The 19,557-nt window shown below is 56.1% G+C and overlaps 5 protein-coding genes across 5 annotated transcripts in view; 2 read left to right on the forward strand and 3 right to left on the reverse strand.

Moving 5' to 3' along the window:
• The first annotated feature begins 2,300 nt into the window (after positions 1-2,300).
• Positions 2,301-8,208, forward strand: VOLCADRAFT_109463 (uncharacterized protein). The gene is made up of 10 exons (XM_002958678.1): positions 2,301-2,377; positions 2,478-2,625; positions 2,824-2,901; positions 3,238-3,318; positions 4,110-4,215; positions 4,695-4,894; positions 5,959-6,041; positions 6,473-6,580; positions 6,965-7,081; positions 7,606-8,208. The coding sequence occupies exons 1-10, from the start codon at positions 2,322-2,324 to the stop codon at positions 7,634-7,636; spliced, it is 1,008 nt and encodes a 335-aa protein (XP_002958724.1). The 5' UTR covers positions 2,301-2,321; the 3' UTR covers positions 7,637-8,208.
• A 962-nt stretch (positions 8,209-9,170) lies between these two features.
• On the reverse strand, positions 9,171-13,104 carry VOLCADRAFT_100038 (uncharacterized protein; the record flags this gene model as incomplete). The annotated part of the gene is made up of 4 exons (XM_002958696.1): positions 9,171-9,479; positions 9,894-9,961; positions 10,154-11,844; positions 13,079-13,104. 4 exons carry the CDS (start codon positions 13,102-13,104, stop codon positions 9,171-9,173), a joined length of 2,094 nt encoding a protein of 697 aa, XP_002958742.1.
• Positions 13,105-15,918: 2,814 nt separating this feature from the next.
• On the reverse strand, positions 15,919-16,386 carry VOLCADRAFT_100039 (uncharacterized protein; the record flags this gene model as incomplete). Its single annotated transcript, XM_002958697.1, has 1 exon — positions 15,919-16,386. A coding segment is annotated over one exon (468 nt), but the record flags the coding sequence as incomplete, so codon positions are not given.
• A 761-nt stretch (positions 16,387-17,147) lies between these two features.
• fer1 (ferredoxin) lies at positions 17,148-18,290 on the forward strand. Its single transcript, XM_002958679.1, has 2 exons — positions 17,148-17,196; positions 17,327-18,290. The coding sequence occupies exon 2, from the start codon at positions 17,425-17,427 to the stop codon at positions 17,809-17,811; it is 387 nt and encodes a 128-aa protein (XP_002958725.1). The 5' UTR covers positions 17,148-17,196; positions 17,327-17,424; the 3' UTR covers positions 17,812-18,290.
• Positions 18,291-18,468: 178 nt separating this feature from the next.
• VOLCADRAFT_100042 (uncharacterized protein) overlaps positions 18,469-19,557 on the reverse strand; it is a gene marked incomplete at both ends in the record, with an annotated part of 4,516 nt that continues 3,427 nt past the window's right edge. The window contains 2 exons of the mRNA XM_002958698.1: positions 18,469-18,531; positions 19,359-19,529. Of these exons, the coding sequence (XP_002958744.1) occupies positions 18,469-18,531; positions 19,359-19,529 (234 nt within the window). The remainder of the gene's footprint in view (positions 18,532-19,358; positions 19,530-19,557) is intronic.

A 19,557-nucleotide genomic window follows, 5' to 3' on the forward strand; every position in this document is an offset into this window, starting at 1 on the left:
CACGCGTGTGTGACATGGCCTGCCAACAGCAAACAGCCAGCGCCTGGGATCCTAAGGCCTAATCCACTGTACAGAACAAGGGCAGACGATGCTGCCTGATCTGCACTAGATGCCGATTCACAGCCAGGCTAACACCAAAGGCCTAGTCTCGATACCCTCGCCATCCACGAGGACGCGAATCGCACTTGCATCCATGGCGGAGTAGGTCGCGATCTTAAGCGCCATCCATTTCTGCCTCCCGAACCCAAACACAGATCATGCGCGGGAAAGACAGACAAAAGCGCAAGCGCATACGCACCTGGACTGGCTGTACTCAAGGCACTGCTTGACGGTTTGCTCCAACAGCAGCTGAACGGACGCTTCCAAAAAGATGGGGCACGTCTGCGGATTGAGGTTCTGCTGCAGGTACTGCTCGCAGCCTGCTGCCAGCCCAGGGACCTCCAACTTGAGGCACACATCGTAGATGGGCACGACTGTTTTGGGAGTTAGGAGACACTCGCCGCTGTAGAAGAAGCCGATGACCGTCTCTAAGGCAGCGCTGTCAACCCCTTGGATGGGCAGCTCCTTCCCGGTGGCGTCGCCTGCGTCACCGAAGGGATAAATTGATGATCGGTTGATAATGGTGGGCTTGGAATTCCTCGAAAGCGAAAATCGCGAAAGCGGAAACCGCTTTCGCGGAACCAACTCATCCCGTATGCAAGGGTATGCTTCGTACCTATCTTTCGCGCACTCTCATAACGAAGCTGCACGCCAAAAGCACGCTATCAGGGCAAAGAGACATACCCCACGTAAAGCTCAGTAAAGTAGTCAAGCTGCAGAACAGCCTGTTGAGCCGTAAACAGTAACTCTCACTGGTACGGCCAGAAAGGTACGCGCTAAGAGTACCGCGTCTGCAGAGCCTTACCGTTGGCAAGAACAGCTGCAAACTTGCGTGAAGAGGCTGCGAGGATAACCTGGTGGGAATGAATCGGACGGCCGTCCGGGCGGACCAGGGTGATGTCGCTGAGGCGGGAGTCGTTCAAGAACGCCTGCAGGCCGCGATAGATACCACAAGAAACGTTGCGATATACACGCTCCTGCAGTTGTAAAGCCGAATCAACGTTATTTTCACGTCACCGGTCGTATGGCAAAATACCAAACTGACGCGCGGAGCTCTTTTTAACAATATGGCTCTAAGAAGATGTCTTGTACATTTAAAAGCGTGAAATGCGTCCGGAAACGGTGCTGGTAAGTAAACTTCCAAAGCAGGCCATCCCCCTCTTCACACGGTGGCGTTTGATCACCAGCATTCCACAGTGGTCTAACTCACCAGTGCAGAAGCAGTCTCCACGTCCATAGCCGCTGCCATCGGGCACGCCCAGTCGACGCGCGCTGTTACCTCTAGACGCCTCCAGCTTTCATAAGCCGCTGTTATATTGCCCCTCGCTCACACAACATTTCGTAACACATCTCATACATTTTCCACTGCGATATGATTGTTATAATACATTTCGTCAGCTTCCCGCTCTTAATTTCAACGGCAAACCTCGAAGAAGCTTGTTATAAACAAACCTATACATTCCTATTATTTTTGTCGTGATATTGAATACGCAATTTTTTGTGGATAATCTCTCTGCGGATTCCCAGCCCGTCCGGCCAAGTCGTGGACGAGCGGACGGCGCTTTTTCATCGGGCAAGCCTAACAAAATAGCTATGATGCTAGTAGGTTTCTTTCATCAAGTGCATTCACTGATGAGCTCGCAATACACTAAAATGGCCATTACTGGTTACTGATCCGATTTGGAAAGGGTGCTAAGTTCTAAATACAGGAAATCATATGATTGCCTTTGAAGGACTTCATGCATAGTGCCTTAGCAAATTGTAGCCTGCAAAGGACGCAAGTAGGCCATGTTCGGCAAGTACATCACGACCCTACACGGTACACACAAAGCTCGCGCCCGCCTCATCCAAGGACACGTTGTGCCAGCTTCTTTAAAAAGCATAATGCAATATGAGGAAGTTGCAATCACTGGGTGTACCGTGCATCTCCTTACTCCTCATTTCGCATACTGCACAATATATGCCCCTCCGTGCAATGCGGTACCTTGCGTATATTGTACGATGTACGGTGCGCGTACCACACATGCGTCAGGAAGCGACCCAGGAAATGATTAGTATCACTAGGAAGTGACTCTCTGAAATAGGCATAGGAGCCGGCTCTATTCAAAAGCCTAACGGTTATCAGGTGTCTGGCGCTCCGAAACTCCGTCTTGTTTCTCTTTATACAGATGAGCGTTCCATTAGCTTAGAATTAAGCGCTAGGGATTTTTATAACTGTTAAGATGGCCATGCAGAGCCTTCGACTAGCCAAGGCTCGGCCATTGTTTTCTTCAGGAAGGTGATTACCTTGTACTCTTCTGGTTCCGTGGCTAGCCATGGAGACCTTTCAGCGCGTGGACCCGCCATCAGTCGTGTCCTCAATCTATCCATCCTGGCAGGCGTGGCGCTTCCACTTTTTGCACCAGGGCCATCGCAAAGCAAGGCGATTACTGCCAGGTGCATTACACAGGAACTCTCGATGATGGCTCGGTCTTCGATTCATCTCGCGGACGCGATCCTCTAGAATTTGTCATCGGGGCCGGCAAGGTGCGCCGCCTAGGCCAATCCAGAGAAGGCAAGCCAGCATATCCACTCCACGTGCCTAAACAGGAAAAGGAATTACAAATGCTTTTGCATGGAAAAGTCATTCGTCCTATACATCCGGCTTTCTTTGAGGGATCGTCCATACCTGGCGATCCCATTTTTACAATGTGTGCGCCGCGCTGTGTGTGCCTGACGATGCAGGTTATTAAAGGTTTTGACCTGGCAGTGACAGGCCTGGCCGTAGGTGGCACTCGGAAACAGCGCATTGAGCCGGCCGAGGTGCGGTTGCTGCGCTATGGCGTAGCGGAGGCTTTTCCTGGTAGCACACGATGTCGTACTGCATGGATCCGGCTTTGGCACCTTCTTCCGTCATAGCGCCGCAAGTGCTCATCCACCAGCGTCGGCTGACCAGTAACTTTCTCTCGTGCATATGGGCAGGAATGTTCCCCATTTAAGTTGGTAACCTCAGTACTAGATTCTGCCCCGGTTACCATCTTTTACCTGCTCCCGATATAACTTGTGGTCGCGACGTCATGGCAGCATGACGCCATTCCAGGAGAAGAGCTCGTCAGGACACGGCTGTGCCCCTGCCACAACCCCCCTGGCACATCACAGGCATATGGGGAGGCTGACCCAAATGCCGTGATCTCCTTCCCCATCAGCCAGGCGCCAGATGGACTCGAGCCTGGAGTCAAGGTGCGCTAGGTATAGGTCAAATGGCAAGGCAGGCAGGGGGGGGGGCCCCACAGAAAGTGAAGCGGAAGTGTGCGCGCGCACTTCCCACCTAAGGTCTATGAATACTCGTGTACGCCGCATGTCACCGCGTCAGTCGCCTCCGTGTGGATGTCGATGTGGGAAGCTCTTCTGTATAGCCCGGGGGTTTCGGAGTGAAAGGTCGCAGGCAGACGTTTTTCTGTGCGCCGCGCAGGTCTCCATGAAAGTCATCACATCCACACGTGTCATACACGATATACCGCTTGGTCCCAACCAAATGTAAACCCCTTCTCTATCTCGCCCTCGCCCTGCTGTCGCCCTTCCCTAATTCCCATGGCTTAGCACCTCACTGCGATGCGAGCCACCACATACAGGCCCTGGAATACCCTTTTCCTTCTTTATTGCTCCCCCTATGTAACCAGCATACCGAAGTGCTACCCCGTCCCGACCGGGGAGAAGACGAACAGGAGCCTATATCTCTCCTCCTTATCCTTGCCGTTCCGGCACCCTTGTACGGGCTGGGCCCCCTAGCTGTGCAACTCAACTACTCCCACTTGCGCTCCCACATAGTTACACTCAATTACTCGCTCGCGTGGCTCGCGGGGAGCACTGCAGATGGCGACAGCTTTTACAGAATCAAAAATGGAGTACAGAATCGGACGTAGTTGCAGCAGGAGTTGCACCTGCCTCTGGTGGTCCTCGCTTTGCTCCCGGAGGCCCCGCTGCGTTCGACTAGCTCCCGCTCCCGGATCCGTATGCCCCCGTATGTTCAGGTTCAGCTCTCCAACGGTATGATTGCGACTGTCAAGTCGGTGGACAAGGAAAAGGTGACGTTGGACCTCAACCATGAGTTGGCGGGGAAGCCGCTCACGTTTGATGGTGAGCTCGTTGGAATGGCGACACCCCGGGTCTTCCTTCTGTGGGACTGGGGAAGTGGTTGAATTGGGGGGATAGTTTGCAGGGATTGGGGTGATGAAAGGGTGATGCATAAGGAAGGGTAGTTAAGGGCGTGTGTGCAACGGCGTGGGGACAACGGAGTTGAGGTCCAGTCGCTCGCTGGCGTGGATGACCCCTCCTGCCCGCCTGTCTGTCTCTCTGTCTCTCTGTCTGTCTGGTACTAACCCGCTACGAGGGGGGAAGGTAACACCTCCGCCGGCCGCAAGAAGTTGAAATGCATTTGGCACCCGCGTCTTTGGCGTCTGCGGTTTTGTCCCCTCTCTATGCTGCTCCCCTTGATCGCCGTCGTTTTTTCGTTCTGGTGGTGGTGGTGGGGATTCGGCAGCTCGACAGCGAAAGACTGACCGAATACCGAGTATTACCCGTCCCTACGCGCCCCTACTTCCTACGCCCCCCTCCAGTGGAGCTGATGAAGTTGGTTCCCTCGGAGCGGCTCCAGCGGGCCACCTTCGCGGCGGGTTGCTTCTGGGGCCCCGAGCTGGCCTTCCAGCGGGTGCCCGGAGTGCTGTCCACGGAGGTGGGCTACTCGAACGGCAAGACCGAGAACCCCACGTACGAGGACGTGTGCGGAGGGGATACGGGGCATGCGGAGGTGGTGCAGGTGGGGCCCGTGTGGGGCTGGGGCTGGGGAGTAACCGGAGGAGGTGGAGGGCGGGAGGGAGTTCTGTGTGCACGTGTGTGTGTTTGTGTGTGCGGAGGAAGGAGGGTTTATAAGTAGGGAAGCGTGGAGTGGAGGGCGGGGGGGGTTGCTAGTTACACTGGTGGCTCCCTGAGCGGTCTCCTGATCTGATCAGAGCAGGGTATCTCGCATGGGATCCGTCCCGCGGGTCTACTTTCAGACATGGTCTGCTGTAGGGTGGGTTGTGTGTGTGGGGGGGGGGGAGTTGGGTGGGTTTCCCCGGTGTCGAGGGGGCGATGAGGACATCAACTTGCGGTTATGAGCCTGAATCTCAACCTGATGTCACCATTTGATAACGTTCCTGAGCCCCCTGACACTGCGGGTTGAGTCAGTCGGTTCGTCGTGTGTATGTATGTGTGTGTGTGGGGGGGGGAGGTAGGGCTTCGTCGATGAAAATGTGTTCCGGAGAGGGCCGGAGTGATCTCTCAAGGTGGCTGGTGGGGGTGGCTGCTACTTTCCGTAGATTGGGGAAGGCGGTCTGGAGGCTTCCAACATTGGGGTGGGGTGGGGGAGGTTCCCGGAAGGATTTGTGTTCCCTAGTCATGAAGCCCGTCCCGCTTCCTTTAGCCAGGGCAGGGAGGGTCGTGGGGCGATGTGTTGGGTACTGGGTTCTAGGGCGCGGTACGTCTGGAGCCATCCTGGAGCTATCCGGGCGCTGGTGGGCAATGAGGAGCTACAATATTTTGCGGTTATGAGGCTGAACATTTCATGTTGCCAACCTAAAACACGACTGAGCCCACAGCGCCCGCAGCTCTTAGGTGTGCCTGTAGGTCCGTACGTCCGTACATCTCTTAACTGCCTGTCCGGCAGGAAAACGGTTTCGATATGATGTCATTTCCATGAGGGGTAATTTTTAGTCTCCCCCAGTCGACCTCGCGTCTGTCGTTCGTCATGTTGGGGCAGGGGCACGGGAGCTTTGAGAGTTGTGTACATGCGAGCCGGCATTGCTGCTTTCGCGGTTGTACCTGCCACACGTGATGACGCAGGTTATGTACGACCCTGAGGAGGCGTCGTACGAACGGCTTTTGGAGGAGTTTTGGGCCCGGCACAACCCCACGCAGCTGAACCGGTGGGTGAGAGGCCGCGGTGGCCGCCGTGTGCATGGCGGCGGCTGGGTGTCGGTTTCTAACTTCATAACTTGGACTATGATGACGCTGGCGTGATCTTTAGTCCCATCAGCCTGCAGTGGTGATCCGCCGGGCCACAGATATGTTCTATCATCATCAGCCCCCCACTGCCAATAGGCTCCACACACCTCTTTCCTGTGAAGTCACCTCTGTCCGTCCTGAACCCCGTTTGGCGTCGGCAGTTGTTGTTGTTGTTGTTGTTTTGCACTTTGCACTTCGTACACCATCCGCATCATTATCACGACTGCAGTCGTTCTTTCCGCTTCTGATTCCGCTTCCAAACCGCGTAAATACCCCACCCGCCCCCACACTCTTGACCTGGGGCAGCAGCTTCACTCGTTTGTGGTTCGTCTTTCCCCCCCTCCCTCGGCAGCCAGGGCAACGATGTGGGAACCCAGTACCGTAGCGCCATCTTCACACACACGGCGGAGCAGCTCGAGGCCGCCCTGAAGAGCAAGGAGGTGATACAGGCCAAGTTCAAGTAAGCGCAACGCCCCGCGTGGGTACGGCCTGTGTGATTACCGTGCAGCAATTGCCGCGTACTGAACGCCGTCACTAGCTCTGCAACTTCTGACTAAGGCCTCTGAAACCCCTGATCCGCGCCCACAAGCCCCCGCTTGCACTGATTCAAAATCTCGATGCTTCATTGCCCAGATGTACCGTCAATAGGAACGGGATGTACGGATAATGCGTACGGCGTGTCTTGCACAGAAATCCACCTGGCGTTACGTTCCTCCGGCGCATCGTCATCTTCAAATGAAGCCGTATTACACATTACGTTTCCTTCGTCACCACAAGTGGTCGGTGTGTATTCGTGGGCTCCCCTTCCCTCCATCCCCTCCCCCGTCCCATCCCCCTCTTTTAGAGAACCCATCGTGACTCAGGTGGAGCCCATTGAGAACTACCACCCCGCCGAGCCCTACCACCAGCAGTACCTAGCCCGGGGAGGGAGGTTCGGACGGCCGCAGAACTCGGCCAAAGGGTAGGAAGGGTGTCAGGGGTGGGAGGAGCGGGTGGGGCGGCGGCATGAAGACGGTACACGAGCACATACACGCTGTCTGTGTGTGTGAGGGGGAACTGGGGTGCTTGTAATACCACCACGACACACGTTCTGGTCGTGCTTTGTTTCTGGCCGCTCTCGTTCCGCGGATTGTACTGCACCGGCGTGTCCGAGTACGCACGGTCGTGTATTGGTGACAGACGCCGACGCGCGTTCTTGCTCATGAGCCCATGTTAACCATCCACTTGTCACCTCACCAGCCTAAGCCCCGGCGTAGCAATTAAGACTTTATAATAGTCGCCGACCTGTAGCCATTTGCGTAATAGATCATCACAGCACTACCGCATATGTAGAACTTCCAGGTGACTTTTTAAGCCAATGCGTCCCCTTGGTCCGATTCCTTGGCCGAGTGGCGCTGCTTACGCTGCGGCCCTTTCTGTGTCCCCTGCGGCCCTCTGGTACGTTCCTCATGCTGCTTCGCCGGTGGCGGTACGACAACCCTGCAGGTGCAACGACCCCATCCGCTGCTACGGCTAAGTATCTTTTGGATTCGATGGTCCAGTCCTGCCTGTTGGGTTAGGCACAGCGCCATGGCAGGGATAGCACACCGCTTGTGCGGTCGTTGTGATTGGAGCTGTTGGATGGAGCGGTTTTTTTTGCGTTGTTGTAAAGCTGCACAAGCGGCTGTTCTGCTGCATGCTGGTGGGGAGCGCTGAAACAGGGCGCTGTAATCGTGTTAGAATCCTCTGCGTTTTGGAAGAGGGGGTTGCTGCAGCGATTGTGCCGGACTTGGCTCGGTGATTGTGCAAAGTCGTAGGAGCAGCGTGTCCATTGGGTAATCGGACATTATCGTGCAGGTAGACACCGGTGTGCAGGTCGTTTGGCGGGGGAGGTGTTGAAGGCATGGATATTAAAGCGATGCTGATTTTCGAAAGCGGTTTGCGTAGCGTGTGGTGAACGGATAGGATTTAACCCGGGTTTAGCAGTCACGTTACGGAGCGTTTTTGGCGGCTTTTGTTTTTTCCTCGCTCTAGCTGTTGAGTTATATGGCAACTCTACTGGAAACAAAACCATTACGCAACCGCGATTATGTAAACTCACATTTACCCAACAACCCAAATATAGGGTTTCTAAAGATTTGATACGTGCTGGCACGTGGACGGACCATCGGATGGCGCAGAATGAACGTCCGGTGAATCAGCAGTCATTGATAAGATAAGTATGGGCTCCATCGTCCAGAACTCTAAGAAATCTTTCAGCCGTGTGGGGAAAGCTGTCACCTTTCCTTGACTTGACTTACGGCGTGCACTTTCGATGGAAGATGCTCATCAGGGAGATACCAGGGAGATACCTGGGAAAGCTACCGTGTCGCTAAAACCTCACGAGCAGGACGGTGGCGGTGAAGAGCCTTGGTCCAATTCTTCTGGGTCGCAAAGCCACGCAGCTGCCAATAAGGTGGTCAAAGAGCACAGCAACTAAAAACAGCTCCCTGATCGAGGGTGCGTCACACTATCCTGACTCGCCCGACACGACAATACTGATACTGCTCCCCCTTATCGACCTCGTGGAAAGTAGGCAAGCTCACCCTCCGAACTGAAAGCTATAAAAAAAGGACACGGGAACACAACACCTCCAAGGCCCCGGTCGCCGCCCGACATGAAATCTGAATTAGCACTGAGCAAGAGGACTCTTCAAAAAGTACTACAGAAGGTACTGCAGAGCGCCGACGCCATCCAACAGTACGGCACTAGGAAGAGCAACCCTACATCGTCTACGTACAAGCCGATGGATACACAACCCCTACACATGCATCCTTCGGGCAACAAGAACGCCTTCGACATCCGACGAGGCCTCAACAGCACTTCGTTTAGAATCAAACAAACAAACATCAAACATACATGCCAGAGCTCGCATCCCCAAACTACACTGCCGCTCTACCCTTCTCTGCACAAGGGCAAATCCTAACTAGCAAAAGATCTGCATGACTCACCCACTCACTCAATCAGCCGTTATGCTGGTCAACACACGTTATCAAACCTTTCCTGCGTTCCGGGGCCCCCTGCCCGCGTTATTAATCACTGCCAGAACCCCGCGCCACACCTCCCAATGCACCTTTCCTTCCCCCTGCTCCGGTGTCGCCCGCCTCCGAGTTGCCCGTCCGGCCGCCGCCGCCGCCGCCATGTTTAGGCGCCATCTTGACCACATGACACAGGAACTCATCCCGGGCACCGCCGGGGCGGCGCCACATCTCGAACAAATCGCCAGGCTGTGCGCCGTACAGGAACATGGGCAACGCGAGGTTGGAAGCCAAGGTAGCGTACTTATGTCGTACGTTGCTCTGTGAGTCGTACGGCAGAGGGAGGCGGTATCGGAACTCCACCTACAGTCCAAGAGGCCGAAAGGACCGGAATGCACCGGCGGGTGAGGCGCCGGCAGGGGGGGAGACGGAGGCCCCCACGACCGGGAAAGGGGAAAAGGACGAATCAGATGAGGGTGGGTATTGCACGACATCGTCCCGTGCCGTCCCGTGTGCGCCAGGCGATGGGGAATGTCGTGGGGGACCCGCGTGGGGCCTCACAGCAAAAACAACGGACATGCCTAAGAACTGAGGCGCCCCTCCAGCTCCCCCCGCCACCAGCTCTGCACTGCTCGGTACTCACTGCCACCCCGCAGGAAAACAGCGCCCAATGGCAGCACCCTGTCCTCCGCTTCTGCTGTGTCTGTCCATCCACCCATCCGTCCATCTGCCTGCCTGTTTGTCTGTTTATCTGTCAATCGATCACGAATTATAGACCTCACGAATCTTCCCCTTGAACACCGCAACCTCTGCACGAAGACCCGTAGAGTCGCTAAAGAGGGGAGCTGCAACACCCGGGGTTTGGGGGGTGTGGGGGGGGATTCTGGCCCAGACTTCATAATTGCCACCACCGAAAACGACACATCGCCCGTTACTAGCACAAAGCGCAGTTCACCCACTCCCTCACCTAAGCTGCCAAAAGCACCCGAAAATTTCCAAACCACTCTGCCGCCTCTTGGCGCGAAAACGCGACGGACTTGCCTGGAAACGAGCCTCGGGACAGGCTTCCGGAATGACCGTGACATTCAGCGACTGAATCCGCATCTGCGCCGCCGTCACTGCCACCGCTGCTGTCGACTCCCTTCCCCCTCCTCCCCCTCCTCCTCCTCCGCCGCCGCCTTTTCCCAAGTCCTTGCAGCCCTCAGCCCTTCCAGGCCCTGCCCGGCACCCGCACGCCGCTCCCGTCTGCAGTGACGCAACCCCACCGCCGCCGTCTCCGCCGCCACCATTATCCCCCCCTTTGGACACCGTCGTACCGCCTCCGGCGCCGCTGCCAGCCCGGCAGCCGCCGACCTCAGGAACTCCGTCGCCGTCTCCTGGGCTCCCTGACGGAGGCGTTGCGGCGGCTTCAACACCCGCGCCAGCGGCGGGGCCCCCATCCCCCGAACCGCAGGATCCTGCACCGCCCGGTCCCCGGTCTCTGTGGGTGGCTTTCAGCAATTGACGAAAGAGCCGCTCCGCCGCCAGCGGAGCCAGATCGAAGCTTCGATTGTCGAAGAGGTTCGCTCCAAGCTGGAGCCGTAGTACGCCACCGTCGTCGTCGTCGCTTGCACTCGCCTCGCCGGCGGCCGTGCCTGGGCGATATTGGCGGCTCAAACTGCCGCCGTGGACTCGGTAGTACGTCCAGACGTGTGAATTAGCCACTTGGACGAGCGCGCCGCCGCCGTCGCTGCGAGGGGATATCTGCAACAGCGTATCCGCGGAGGTTCCGGGCACTAAGGGCCACCCATCCACCACGCGCAGGAGCATGCCGTTGGACTCATATCGCCGCAGCAGCGCACGCGCAGAGAACGGTGAGGCGGTAGCGGCTGCGGAGCCATTGCCGCCACCGCCATTGCCGCCACCGGGTTCATCTCCCCCGGCGGCGGCCGCAGCGGCGGTGGCGGCGGCGGCTGCGGGCGGCTCCACGTGAAGCGTCACGAGCTGCGGCTTCGTACGAACGGCATCCACTAGTGTCGGCCATATCACCCTGGCTGCGCGCATGCTAAAGCGCAGCGTAGCCGCGTGACCCGCCCGGGGCACGAGCGGCCAGGGGGGCCCCATGGATTGGCGTTTACTTCCCGCCCGCCCCACGTGGTGGCCGCTGGCTGCAGTCCGCGCTGCACCACCGGAGCGGCGCACTGCCCTTCCTCCCACGGAGTCACCCCAGTCGGCAGATTTCCCCGTCACCACGCCAGCCTCCACCAGCGCCTGCCGCTTTCTGTCACATGGGCCGAAACCCCCTCTTACCCCTCCGTCTGCTGCTGCCGCTGCTAAAGCTGTCACCGCAGCGGCTCCCTGAGGGCGGCGCCGTTGCGTCGGGCTCTCTGACTCATTATTGCCTTCCTGATCCACAGCCGCCTCCATGTCGCTGTCGTAGCTCCCGCTGCTGCTGTAGCTGCTACAGCTGTGGCACGTGCCGTAGCTACTTGCGTTGTCCTCGATGTCGCTACTGTCGCTGCGACTGCTGTAACTACCATGAACCCCCCTGCCGCTCAGGTCGCTTTTAACCCCACTCCCTTGAATCTGCACGCCGCCTCCCTGCGCAAGAGCCGTGTGCTCCACACCGACGGGACCCCGGCGAGCATCGCTGCAGCCGCCAGCGGTGCCGAAGCCACCGCCGCTGCGCCCCTGGGCCAAGCCAGGCGCGTCCATCAGTACGGCGCCAGTGGGCAGTTGCCGGCTGGTTCTGGAGCCCGGAGCACGCATCGCGGGAGGGAGTCGCGAGGGGCCTGGCAGGAAGACGGGTGCGGCCAGTGGTGGAGGCGCAGTTGGCGAGGGCCGTCTCTGTGTGTCAGAGGCCAGGAGGGCCCCAGGTGGCGCCGCTCCCGATGGCGGGGCTGAGGTGCGGCACATGGGCGGGCGCTGCTGGCCCGGCGCCGTCCCAGCTGCGGAGGAGCCCTGGTTCTCTAAGCCGCCATTGCGTGATAAGGCCAGCAGTAATGGCACGGCTGCGCCTTGGCCATGAGCAGAGGCGGCTGTACTGGAGCCGCCAAGGCCGTTTAGCGTTTTTAGGCCCGGTAGGCGGCCTCGCCCTGGCGGGCAGCGTGAGGCAGCTGCAGCGCCTGACGCTGACCCCGTGTTGCTAAGATGGCCCCCAGCGGCTACGTCTGCCGCTGCCGCTTTCGTGTCCACCACGCCTGCACTGCGTAACCCGCAGTTCATGTCGATGCTAGGAGGGCTGGATTGTCGTTGGCTGGCTTCGCGGCTTGCGGCACAAGCTTGTAGCCTTTTGGCTGCTGTTGCAGCCTTCGTTGCGAATCGACGGTGATGGACTACACCGTCTGCAGTCTCCTGGCTGATAAGTCCTGGCGTATTTGATGAGTCGATGGATAGCACTCTTGCCTCACTGGAGGGTGCTCCGAGAACAACAGGTGCTCCTGAATCCTGCGACTCTTCCTGCCTTTGGCGCTTGTAGGACACAGCTGCGACATGATCATCTGCTATTTCGCAACTGTCCATGCGTATTTCTTTCGTGACAAGGAGGGAAGCTCCGCTTATGCAATTGTAGGTCAATGCGTATAACCAGCTTGGTAACTCATCACCCGCAACGTAAAAAACGCTGTATAGTTTGCCCCCCACCTCTAGACCGCCTCCTGACCGCTGCAGCCTCGTTTGCTAACACAGGACTCCTGTGATATGCTCCACATTGTCAATTGTACCGACAACAAACCAACGTAACATGCCATAGCAGCGTGACATTAAGTGCCAATGGAACCACTAAAAGAGTAAACGTTCATTATTGTCATCTGCCATTCGCAAATGTGCAAATGCTCGTAAGGCCCAGACACAAATTCTGCCTCCATATGGACCGCGAGGTAAACCTTTATCTAAAAGAGGTAAACTACCGTTGAGAACACGGATGCGGATGTTGGGCGAGCTTTAGCCTTCATTTCTCATCAGGTGGCGTGCAGCACGCTCACTTCCAGAAGAGAGAAGCAACTAACATGGAGGAGCACGTTTAAGCGGCCAGAAAACTCCAATGTTTTGTCGCATCACGACCTGTGTAATGTACTTTGCAGATCATCACCAGGCAACCGCTGATTATAATCCTGTTGGAACAGTTAAAATTTGAAGCCTTACGCGCCCAAGTGACAGAGCATCAACACTTCATAATGAACGAGCAGCAAAGGCAAGATCTGTATCTGTCAGGCTGATCAAGGCGAATTGTATGCTGGACTGTTGGAGAGAAACCTTGCCAACGGTTTCTCGGTTTTGGATACTCGTCATCGTTGCGCACATATCGTTGTGCACATCGTTGTTCATATATCGTTATAGTTTTAATGTTGTGGACGATTACCTATGGGGCTATATGGCCAAGAGACACGTATGATAGGTTTGCTCACGAGGAAATCCACTTGCGAAGTGTTGTATGCCCCGACCTGTTGTCAAGATAAGAGACGCAACAGTTATACAGACTGGTGGAAGGATGCCGTATTCTACCGGAATCCGAGATGGGCCACCTGCGCCCCACGATCAACACATAGGCACACGCGGTTGGCAGCGGCTTCCCAACGTTCCTCATATGCATCTATCCGCACCCATGGAACACTGTGTATGCCGTTAATGGGCCTGACTCGTACATTCTTCTCAGACTTTTGCCGTAAACAGATCTAACTCCCCCCTACGTGTGGGTGTTGCATGTCCATCACGGCTTGTAGATTTACATGTTTTATCTATGAACCAGCCTGTGCCTCATCACACCTAATCGAAAAAATTATGGCTGGCTTCCAAACGGCGGTCGCTGATCCCCAACCGACGGGCAATACGGCAGCCGGCAATACGAAAACCCTATCTAAGCCCTCTTGCGCGCCGGCAGGTGCGGTGGCGGGACTCCGAGCATCACCTGCCGAAACAGGCAGTACGGTAGTACAGTAAGTACTCCTGCTGTTTTCCGGTGGTGTCGGCGGCAGTCCCCACATTTAATTCATACAGTGGCTCAGACGAACATTGAAAGGGGTGATCGATGTCGGGCTAGTCTGGATGAGAGCATGATTAGGACCGCTTTTGGACACTTGCTGGTGCTGGACAACAAGTCCTCAGTAAGTAAATTGCCGGCACGATGAATGTTGTGGATGTTGCCATCGGGGATGGATGCGTGATAAGGATCACGGATGGACGTGCTAGAACAATTTCACAAACAAGTCACCCTTCACCAACACGGTCGCAACTAGCAAAGAAACCTTTTTTCCACCGACAAGGGCAACGTAGGCTCAGTGTACGGCAAAGCTCAGGCGACACTGTGGCGTCAACTCTTGGAGTCAAATGAAGTCACAGAGAGGACGAGCCAGGCTGCACGTTGGTGCACACCAGCCCCAGCATCCCCTTCCTAAATTCACAGGCAACCACAGAACCCGCTTCAACAACCCGCACCATGACATGATAGCAACACGATCTCCCCCCGTGCGGGACTCTGCGGGCATTGAAATTACGTATGTGGCCTTGATGGGCAGGCGGGCGAAGTCCAGTGTGCGTGAAGCGGCGGTGCGCAGGAGTCAAGTAAAGCTGCCATCGGTTGCGAGTAGCAACTCACTTGTAGTGGTGCGCCGAGACTTTTACCCTGGGCCGCCCCCCAGGTCTTCCGATCAGAAGCGGAAAGCTCCTCTGCCGTCAAGTCAAGAGTTGGATCTTAATAGTGATAAGGGTTCGGGAATCGCATGGAAGTTGCCATTGGCGTGCTCGCTGTCATTACTACCTACGAAAGATACCCATCGGCATTGTGGTGCCAAGGACCCCTCAGAGAGGTCTTACCCGCTGGATGGAGAGTTGAGAGAGGTCTTAACCTGACCTGGTATTCCGATCCAGTACCCATCCCGCTCATGCACCACCACGCGCTGCTTATCCCCCAATCAGGCAAAAATCCTCCTACTTGTGCGTCTCACATAGATTTATATAGCCCCTTAGATGCTGGTTATATATTAAAAATAGGTCGTTCTCCCTTTTATGGAAATCGACATACACACATGCACACACGATGCCCCCGTACTCGACGGGAATATAGCTTACAGCAAGGCCTCTCCACGTACCACCATAACTGTCGTGTGTTTGGATACAGTTGTTTGTTGCCTTGCTTGCAAGGCCTTACAGTGTACTACGTACCGACAGGATTGGAAATATGATACACCGGGAACAGCTTTTCCGTGAGTTCTCCGTGAGTGAGCTCCGTGAGTGGGCTCCGTGCCTGCGAACCCGACGTGGTGGCGGATTACATCTCTCCTCCGTCGCTAGAAACGCCCCGCAACGCCCCGTACACGAGTTACGATGCAATGTCAAGGCCCTTGCGGGGCACGTTGACCCCCCCCCCAGCTTATCCTCCTAGCTACTACGCCCTGGCGGTTAGGGAGGGGGAGCCACAGCTGCCTCACAGTCGCTGGCGCAGGAAGATACGACACCTTCATAACGCCACACCTCCCTCAAACCCCCCCTGAAGGTTAGCATTCCCCCCTTCCCATGCCATCATTGACAGCAACAAGCTTCGACGAGGGGCGGGAAGGATCCCCGTGGTGGAATGACTAGACAGCTCGCGAGTGTCAAGAACTCTCCTCACCATCACCTCTTAACAATATTCGCCTCCTACACTCAATCCTTGGCCAATATGCGCGGACATGTATAAACTTGTTGGTGGCTCCTAGGTTCCCTCAGCCTCCGCAAGGGGAATGGCTCGCAAAAAGAGGAAGAAAAGAGGAAGAAGGGGAAGACTTTGGCAAGACCAAAATTTTGCACGCACCAGCATGCGAACCTTCCAGATCGCCTAACAACGATGTCAAGGCAGGTGCTGGTGTGCGACATCCCGAGGAAGGGCTATTTGCGGAGTCTGCTTGCCCCTTACGGCCCCACTCCCTTCTTCTTTCCACATGGCCCCCTGCTCCTGAACCTCCCCCGCCACCTCCTCCCCTGCCGCCTCCTCCTCCTCCTCGATCTTCTCGACCTTTTGCAGTCCCTCACCACTTCTGTAGTGTTCCACAGGCACTAGAGTGTCCAGATTCAATACGGAGCCCAACATCCCATTCCGGGGGTTGCCGCGGTACACCATCATGCGGCGGCCCGCCAGGTCGTACAGTACCGTACACAGAGTGTAGACCAAGCCGCCGTAATCGCCCGTGCGGTAGATGGGGAACTCCGCGTCTGTCGTGTCACCGAGGATTGCCAGCACGTCCTCGGCACTGAGGGGCATGTTGAACTGAGCGAAGCGAGCTTCCCGGTGGACGCTGCTATTGTCGAGCTTTTGAGGCTGCATGGGTGGGCGTTATGGAAGGGAGGGGATGCATTGCGTCCTGCGAGGTGTGTGTCGCGTTTTTCCAGCAACCAGCAGCACGGCCTTGGATTAGAGTTACATGCGCATTGGGATGCTTGAGCCCCGACCATATCGCATTGTCGTAGACGTCTCCCGCGGTTTCTCTAATACTGTGACGCGCTGCCCCCCTGAGACCTCCTCGTGAAACCATCAAGCCCATAAAGGCGGACAGCCGTGCATGGGGAGCGGAAGAAAATTTACCATCTGAAAGATTTAGGTAAATCATAATTTGGGGTGCGGTGGAGCTGGTTTGGTGTATATACTCCTTGGAACTGTCTGTTGGAGATGTGAAGTAGCGTGTGTAGTAGTGGCGTGTGATGGTCGCCCGTTCGGGGACTTGATGGTCTCTGTTATACTGAGCGTATATGGTTTCGACATCGCAAGGTTTTCAATCGACAGTTGCCGTCAAATGATACAAACTTTCCACAAAGTTTCAACTTGGAGACGAACTGGTAACCGTCAACTGACAATCTGGTTATTGCCCGACTTGGCCTAAGCCCGAAGCAACTGCACGCTTTCCCAGGAAATATACATCCATAATTGTACGCTTACAGCTGCGTTTTCGAAAAGAGTGCGAGCTCTGCGTGTAAAACGATTGGTTCTGGAGCGTTCAGGGCCGCGATGCATAGGGCCCCTTATCTATATCTGTGCCTCGGGAGTATTTCAAGCGCTAAGCCCCCTTCAATTTTCATCTTGTGGTATTCTCAAGCCTAACCTGTCAAGGTTCAGCTCTTGAACGCGCGCAAGGTTAGTTGTCGTGTGAATTGCAAATCGTAGAAACTACTACCACGCATTGGAACATATTTTGCAGCTTCACTGCGCGAAACAACCTAGATCCGAGTGAACATTTCGCAAAATCGTTTCCGATTTCGCGCAGGTCGCCAGGAGAACGCCGTCAACTGCCATTGCTCATCGAACGAGCAAGGTACAAGACCACCCCCATCTATCAAGTTTCAACTTCAGAACCTTCACAAGATGTCCATGGCTGTGCGTTCCTCTTTCGCCGCCCGTGTGGCTGGCGCTCGCCCGGCTGTCCGTGCCGCGCGGCCCTCGGCCCGCACTGTGAGCGTCAACGCCTATAAGGTCACGTTTAAGACCCCTAGCGGCGACAAGGTCGTGGAGGTGGCCGACGATGTCTACCTGCTGGACGCGGCCGAGGAGGCTGGTATGGACCTGCCGTACTCTTGCCGTGCAGGCGCTTGCTCTAGCTGCGCCGGCAAGATTGTGTCGGGCACCGTGGACCAGAGCGACCAGAGCTTCCTGGACGATAAGCAGATGGAGGCTGGCTTCGTGCTCACCTGCGTGGCCTACGCCACTTCGGACCTGGTCATCCTGACCAACCAGGAGGAGGGTCTCTACTAAGTAAAACGGGCGTTCTTCATTTATGTTTTTGCATTCATTGCATTCTGAGGTTAGGTCCGGCTGGGAATCGATCGGGTGATCTATAGAGATATGAAGTCGGGTGTGGCAAGCAGGCTGCCGAGGTACCGTGCAGAGCCTGCATGACACCTCATTATATGCTTGAAAGCATCTTTGCGGTTATAGGCTGATGTCAGGAGGATGTGAAGGAAAGCTTGGCTTCGGAGCGTTGGCAACGCGTGCGGTATAGCGCTGTAGACGTGGTGTGTCTCACTAGCAGAGCCAATTTTGAACTCGAGGCCGCCTGCTTGTTAACATATCCATTCCCTCTTTCTCGAAGGAAGATGTAGAACAGCGTCTTTTCCTTGATTCAGAGACCATGTGCTTATGTACCCGAAACACCTAGCCGCCTGCGCTTGTTTGGGTAGCAACTTCGGCTACTTGTAAGACACATTTCCAAGACTGTAGTAATGAGTCCACCTAAATGAGTTCCTTTGATAAGGCCAGGTGCTATGGAAACGGGCCAACCTCTCGACCCAAGCCATTAGGCTGGACCACAACCAGCTCACCCACCTGCGGTAGGCGCATGTACGCGTTGGCATGATAATACCAGTTGTTGCCAGTCAGCTCCATAATGTCATGTGTACCACCGGGCCCAACCTCCACATTCCACAAAGCAATCGGAGGCTTCGTGCTCATGAGGTTGACCGACCGACCGGTAGCCTGTAAGACCACACCAGTAGCCACCCGACGGACCCGTACACGCACAAAGATACAGGGAAAGAACGCTGGATTGAACCATAAACGATAGTTCACATGTTAAGAGCCAGTCAAATCAGAGAAAAGCCGAATCCGGAGATAACGTATAGATTCCAAACAACACAACACAAAAGATCGCATCCTGGGCTGTGCAGATTTTGTTATGGTTGGGCTGAAGGTTATTTCAGATGCAGTAATATACGCGGTGCGCGGGTCAGTGAAACGTGTGGCCTCCTGTGCAGTGATGCGGACCAATATAAATCATCTAACATTCCCATCACACCCAATCTGCGCTGAACAGCCTAAATTGTATTTTACCAAACTACGGGCCCCCGAACAGCTCTCATAGTCCGTGTTCCTCTGCCGCCGCCCAAATCACCTTATCCCACCGCTCCTCACCTTCCACGGCCCTCCTGCCCCACTGGATGTAAATCTTTCCGCGACTATCTCCCACCTCGTCCACAACCATCCAAGCCCCCCCCCTCTGACCTGCGCCGCCCAGCCACATACACATATGATATTCCCCATCCTCCCTCTCCTATGCGTCCGCCCACGTCAAGAGCTCGTTGCCTCCACTTCAACACCGGTCCTTCCTTCCTTCCCCCTAGCCCCAAGCCAACGGTCGGGGGTTTCCGCGTTCCCCTCCCAGCCCCGTTCCGAGTCAGCTTCCCCTGTCTCCCGCCATCCCCCCTCCCCTTCCCTCCCTACCTACAAACCATCTAGTCATACACACTTCCCCTTTGCATTTCTACCTCGCCCTCCCCCCCGTCTCTGCCCTCCCCCCCCCCTACCTGGTCTCCCACCGCCAGTACCTCCAGCGCATCCTCCACGCTGCTTGAGTCCAGCAGCCGCCGAGACAGGAAGTTGCGACCCAGACCGGGAAGCAGCGCACCGCGGGGATACAGCGCATTGAGCGTAAACGCCACCCCGGCGGTGTTGGCTCCGAAGGCGGTGGACGCAAGCTCCCCGGCATACGTGAGGCGCGAACCA

Source organism: Volvox carteri (assembly GCF_000143455.1).
Source record: "Volvox carteri f. nagariensis unplaced genomic scaffold VOLCAscaffold_103, whole genome shotgun sequence".
In the NCBI taxonomy this organism is placed as follows: Eukaryota; Viridiplantae; Chlorophyta; class Chlorophyceae; order Chlamydomonadales; family Volvocaceae; genus Volvox; species Volvox carteri.